At 38.3% G+C, this 6,491-nt stretch overlaps 1 protein-coding gene across 5 annotated transcripts in view; it reads left to right on the top strand.

The window, feature by feature from the left end:
* The first annotated feature begins 23 nt into the window (after positions 1-23).
* LOC110532626 (inter-alpha-trypsin inhibitor heavy chain H6) overlaps positions 24-6,491 on the top strand; it is a 30,936-nt gene continuing 24,468 nt past the window's right edge. For 2 of the 5 annotated variants that reach the window (XM_021616691.2, XM_021616688.2), the window contains exons 1-2: positions 25-609; positions 4,208-4,243. In XM_021616691.2, the coding sequence (XP_021472366.2) occupies positions 487-609; positions 4,208-4,243 (159 nt within the window). In that variant the 5' untranslated portion in view covers positions 25-486. Of the gene's footprint in view, positions 610-4,207; positions 4,244-6,491 lie in introns of all 5 variants that reach the window. The other 3 variants (XM_021616689.2, XM_021616690.2, XM_036988642.1) reach the window with 3 other exon arrangements.

The following is a 6,491-nucleotide window of genomic DNA, read 5'->3' as shown; positions in this document are numbered from 1 at the left end:
TGTTGTAGCCTATTTATGTGTATGTCAGGGTGGTATAGCGTCCTTTATAGGGTCCCGTTGTGGAATTGAGAAAGGGGCAAGAGCAGAGAGTTTGGGATGTTTTTCTGTCAAACTGTCGACATTCATGGGTTAATAATTTGTCATTTCTTCTCATGCTGCTGATGGCAACAGTGCGCGAAATATCCAGTTATGTACACTTGAGGATACCTTACCGAACTCAACTCTTGCAACTTTGCGCCCACTGATTTTCTTTTGAGTTTTCATCTGAATATCTGTCAGTTATAAATTATACTTCAACTTATTTTAGGTTATTTTTTCATAGGTTACAAAACGATTAAAATAAAGTGGAGGGAGGGCAACGAGTCGAATGCCCCTTGCAAAACTAACTTGTGTAATATGTGAGGCTTGTACTCCTACCGCGTGCTGTGTATACGCAACGTGAGACCACTGGCAACATAACGTTTTTCATCTCGGAGACAAAAGTATATGACCATGGGGAAAGTGGATTTAAAAATCCGTTGTATTTTCTTTTTCATCATCATCTCAGTCCAGCGGGTATTTTCAGAGGAATTTGGAGCACACCAGGGTGCAAAAGGCATACTTTTACAGGTGAGAATTTTTGTATATTCCTATGGGACTGGACTAATATTGGAAATGAATGTATATTTCTATGGGACTGAATTAATATAGGAAACTCTTGAAAAACAGGCTACTCAGTCAAGACAGCCTTAAACATCATGTTTTTTTTATTCATGGTTTTCTTCATGGTCAGCTTTCCCCCCCTTATACTATGCTACATTCCTTTTTGCACTCAATATGTCATTTTTGTACTGGAGTGAGGGTGTAACTTTACTGCACATTACTTTGGGATACAGAGCCTTCAGAAAGTATTCATACCCTTGACTTATTCCACATTTTGTTGCTGCCTACATTAAAAATAGATTAAATATACTTTTTCTAACCTATCTACACACAATACCCAAAATTACAAAATGAAAACATGTTTATAGTATTGTTTTGCAAATGTATTGAAAAAGAATTACAGAAATATCACATTTACATAAGTATTCACATCCCTGAATCAATACATTAGAATCACCTTTGGCATCGATTACACATGTGAGCCTTTCTGGGTAAGTCTCTAAGTGGTTTGCACACCTGAATTGTACAATATTTGCACATTATTCCTTAAAAAAAATATTCAAGCTCTATCAGGTTGGTTGTTTCAAGTTGTTTCAAGTCCATTTTCAAGTCTTGCCATAGATTTTCAATACGATTAAAGTCCAACTGTAACAAGGCCACTCAGGAACATTCAATGTCATCTACAACTCCAGTGTATATTTGGCCTTGTGTTTTAGGTTATTGTCCTGCTGAAAGGTGAATTTGTCTCCCAGTGTCTGTTGGAATATAGACTGAAGCAGGTTTTCCTTTAGGATTTTGCCTGTGCGTAGCTCTACTCCATTTCAGTGATTTGTTTTGTTGGATTAGCCCCAAATATAACGCTTTGTATTCAGGACAAGTTCATTTCTTTGCCAAATTGTTTGCAGTTTTACTTTAGTGCCTTATTGCAAACAGGATGTATGGAGTAACTACAATGTTGTTGATCCATCCTCAGTTTTCTCCTATCACAGCCATTCAACTCTGTAACTATTTTAAAGTCACCATTGGCCTCATGGTGAAATAACTGAGTGGTTTTCTTCCTCTCCAGCTCTCTCAAGGATGCCTGTATCTCTGTAGTGACAAAGTGTAATAAATAACGTACCATGCTGAAAGGAAGATTCCATTTCAGTTAAAAAAAAATTGTTGCCATCTACCAATATGTGACCTTATTTGTGAGGCATTGGAAAACCTCCCTGGTCTTTGTTGTTGAATCGTTGTTTGAAATTCACTGGTGTACAAAGATGAGGTAGTCATTCAAAAATCATGTTAAACACTATTATTGCACACAGAGTGAGTCAATGCAACTTATTACGTGACTAGATAAGCAAATATTTACTCCTGAACATATTTAGGCTTGCCATAACAAAGGGGTTGAATACTTAATGACTCAATACATAAATTCATATAATTTGTAAAAATGTCACAAAAGATACACTATATATACAAAAGTATGTGGACTCCCCATCAAATGAGTGGATTTGGCTATTTCAGGCACACCTGTTGCTGACAATTGAGCACACAGCCATGCAAGCTCCATAGACAAACATTGGCAATAGAATGGCCTTACTGAAGAGCTCAGTGACTTTCACCGTGGCACCGTCATTGGATGTCAGTTTGTCACATTTTTGCCCTGCTAGAGCTGACCCGGTGAACTGTAAGTGTTTTTATTGTGAAGTGGAAACGTCTAGGCCTCACAAGCTCACATAACAGGACCGCCGAGTGCAAAAGTGCGTAACACGTAAAAATCATCTGTCCTAGGTTGCAACACTCCCTACCAAGTTCCAAACTGCCTCTGGAAGCAACGTCAGCACAAAAACTGTTAGTCGGGACCTTCATGAAATGGGTTTCCATGGCCGAGCAGACGCACTCAAGCCTACGATCACCAAGCGTCGGCTGGAGTGGTGTAAAGCTCACCGCCATTGGACTCTGAAGCAGTCGAAATGCGTTCTCTGGAGTGATGAATCACGCTTCACCATCTGGCAGTCCAACGGACTAATCTGGGTTTGGTGAATGCCAGGAGAAAGCTACCTGCCCCAATGCATGGAACCAACTGTAAAGTTTGGTGGAGGAGGAATAATGGTCTGAGGCTGTTTTTCATGTTCGAGCTAGGCCCCTTAGTTCAAGTGAAGGGAAACCTTAACGCTACAGCCTACAATGACATTCTAGAAGATTCTGTGCTTCCAACTATGTGGCAACAGTTTGGGGAAGGCCATTTCCTGTTTCAGCATGACAATGCCCGCGTGCACAAAGCGAGGTCCATACAGAAATTGTTTGTCGAGATCAGTGTGGAAGAACTTGACTGGCCTGCACAGAGACCTGACCTCAACCCCATTTAACACCATTGGGATGAATTGAAACGCCGACTGCGAGTCAGGCCTAATCACCCAAAGTGCCTGACTTCACTAATGCGATTGTGGCTGAATGGAAGCAAGTCCCTGCAGAAATGTTTCAACATCTAGTGGAAAGCCTTCACAGTAGAGTGGAGGCTGTTATGGCAGCAAAGAGGGGACAAACTCCATATTAATGCCGATGATTTTGGAATGAGATGTTCAACGAGCAGGTGTCCACATACTTTTGGTAATGTAGTGTAGTTCCACTTTGACATAATGGGGTATTGTGTGTAGGCCATTGGCACAAAATCTCAATTTATTCCATTTTAAGTTCAGGCTGTAACACAACAAAATGTGGAAAAAGTCAAAGGTTGTGAGTACTTTCTGAAGGCTCTGCCTATGGCAGATGTGAATACGATTATGAAGTGGAAACACATAATAAACATAATAACACATAATATAGCCTACATTTACATTCATTTAAAATAAAGTTTCTATTTCACCTAAAATGTATATTAAAATTGTCACTGAAGAATGAACGGCCTGCAAATTCAAATGTTTTCCTCTCTTTAAAGGTATTTGATTGTGTTGTATATCATGGATATGTGGTAAAGTATTGACACAACAATGATTTGTGATCTAAATGAACATTTGAAACCGAACCTGCACCTCTGTGTACAGTGAAAGCATTTATTTAAAGTTACCCCTTCATTCATCTTATTTTGACACAGAAATATTGACCCAACACCACACATAGATTCTGGAGATGAATTTAAAAGGAGGGGATTTTGTAAGGTAATCCTTGTTAGAATGTTGTCACTTTTCTAAGTCAAGTTCTCCTCTTTAATACAACTTATTATCGTAGATAAGGACCTAAATGTACTAACTTACATTTTAAATCATCTTCTTTCCCATACAGTGATATAAAATTGTGTGGAAGCTTATACATTTTGGAATAATGATGGCTCTAGGGCAACTCTGTGGTCTTAAAGTCACTACTAAGCAAGCTTTTATGAATCTATTAAGATTTTAAAGCTTTGCACAATGTTCAGAGGGCATCAGCTTGTTTTGATGACATTTTTCCAAACTACAGGACTCCAGAAATCTGTTACTGTCAGGGCACTGGTGTGAATAAATGTTCCTTACTGCTGCGCTCAATCCCATAGTTAGGATTCATTACACTTTTATTAACTTTCTCTCTGTTATTTTCTCTCCAGAGAGTGAGACGCCAGAGCAAAGCAGCTAAATCTGTGGTGAGTATGAGCTACATGAAACAGCCTGTTGTTCATGACCCAGTCCCAGTGGAATGTGTCATGAGCAAAACAAAACATTCAAATCAGGGATATCTGGCTAGTGACAAAAGTGGCGGCTTAGGGCCCCGCGTGACTAACAAAATCAATGGGACCCCCTGGAGGTCAAGGCCCTTGGGCACGTGCCCTGCCTGCCAGGTTGATAATTCGGCCACGATTATTACAAGTTTACTGTAGATACTGTCGCTGGCTAGACTAACTAGACTAATTTACCAATCCATTTTTATTTTTTACTAACCGGGTAATTGAGTGACTGTCAGTGAGTGACATATAACAAGAGGAAAACTCATCAGTAAATTGAGTCTTCCCACCAAAAAAGTAGCTACATGCCTGCTGACAGTCACTCAATTAGCCAGTGATGTAATGTACTTAAGTAAAAAAATACTTTAAAGTATTACTTAAGTAGTTTTTTGGAGTATCTGGACTTCACTTTACTATTTATATTTTTGCCAACTTTTAATTTCCTAAAGAAAATAATGTACTTTTTACTTCATACACCCAAAAGTACTCATTACAATTTAACAGGAAAATGGTCCAATTCACACACTTATCAAGAGAACCTCCCTGGTCATCCCTACTGCCTCTGATCAGGCAGACTCACTTAACACAAATGTTTCGTTTGTAAATTATGTCTGAGTGTTGGAGTGTACCCCTGGCTATCTGTAAATGGAAATATTGAATTGTTCCATCTGGTTTGCTTAATATAAGGAATTTATAATTTTACTTTGACTTTTGATATTTATAAGTATATTTTAACAGTTCCATTTACTTTTGATACTTGAGTATATTTAAAACCAAATACTTTTAGACTTTTACCGAAGTAGTATTTTACTGGGTGATTTTCACTTTAACTTGAGTCATATTCTATTATGGTATCTTTTACTCAAGTATATTAATTGAGTACTTTTTCCACCACTAGCCCTTGTCAGCAACATTTTATAGATGGCTTTAAAACTGCTAAATGTTCTCTCCGTCCCATGGCATAATGTGAAGAACTGCAGGAAATTAGCTTTAAAAGTGCAACATTTTCTCTCCATCTCATAGGAAAATGTTTAGAATTGTATTAAATATGCTTTAAAACTGAATTTGTTTCTCTCAGACCCATGGCAAAATGAATAGAATTGCCTGAAATGAGTTTTAAAACTGCAAAATGTTTTCTCTAGAGTTGTAGAGTTGCAGAAATGATGCTTTATAACGTTTTTCTCAACGCCTCATGCTACTCCACATTGGTTCAACGTCATTACGTGGAAACAACTTTTCTTTTTGAAAATAGTGTCAAAATTGACTACAAAGTGTAAAATAGGATAACTTTGGTCATAAAGTCAGTCTCGTCAAAACTGAGATTTGCGAGATGATAGGGAAACATTTTATGTCGCGCAATGAATTGTCTCATAACAGTTTTCTATTGGTTGGGTTTGTTTTAATCCTGCCCACCTGCTCACAGCTGGCAGCACCCAATAAATATTCCTATGGGGCTAGTGAGGGACCATCAGTAAATTACACACTGTACATGGGACAATATTTTAAAAGGTCAATATCGACAAATAACAATGACTTGAAAATCTCAAACCATCTACAAATTGTAGAAATGCATATTCTAATGTCGAAAGCATTTAATGAGACAACTGAAAAATGTGCAACGTGAAAATGTTGTCCCATTTACATTGTGTAGTTCATTGACTGTCCCTATCTATCCCCAGAGCTAGGCTATTCAAAGTCAAAACAACATTGCCACGGTAGCACACCAGCCAGCTGAAGCTAATTGGTTAAATAATTTGGTTACGCTTCCCACCTGCGAACACACACAAGAGACACCCACATCAAACCCAACCCTGAACCAACTCATATTTGAATTCAGTTTATTAATGAACCAAATCTAAAACAAGGCCACATCAGGAAATGTATAGCAACATGATGATTAAAGGCACTAGTATTAGGTTAGGAAAAAGTCATGCAGCAAGTGAAGATCTACCTATCACTCTCATTGCAATCTGTAGTTATAACCTGTGTGCCACACAGAGTAAGAAACCCCACAGTGCTCAATGGAGGCAACACTTTATTTGATGCTTTGAATGTTGCCAGTGACAGAATGTAAATCATCCATTATTACTCTAAATTGATAGGTCTCTGATGTGTCAGAAAGCTTGTCCACTGTCTTTGATACCAGTGAGTAACTAGAAACCTGACTGTC

The sequence above is a fragment of the Oncorhynchus mykiss genome, chromosome 9, assembly GCF_013265735.2.
Source record: "Oncorhynchus mykiss isolate Arlee chromosome 9, USDA_OmykA_1.1, whole genome shotgun sequence".
NCBI lineage: Eukaryota > Metazoa > Chordata > Actinopteri > Salmoniformes > Salmonidae > Oncorhynchus > Oncorhynchus mykiss.
Note: the sequence above shows the minus strand (reverse complement) of the source record. Positions and strands in the feature narration are given on the sequence as shown.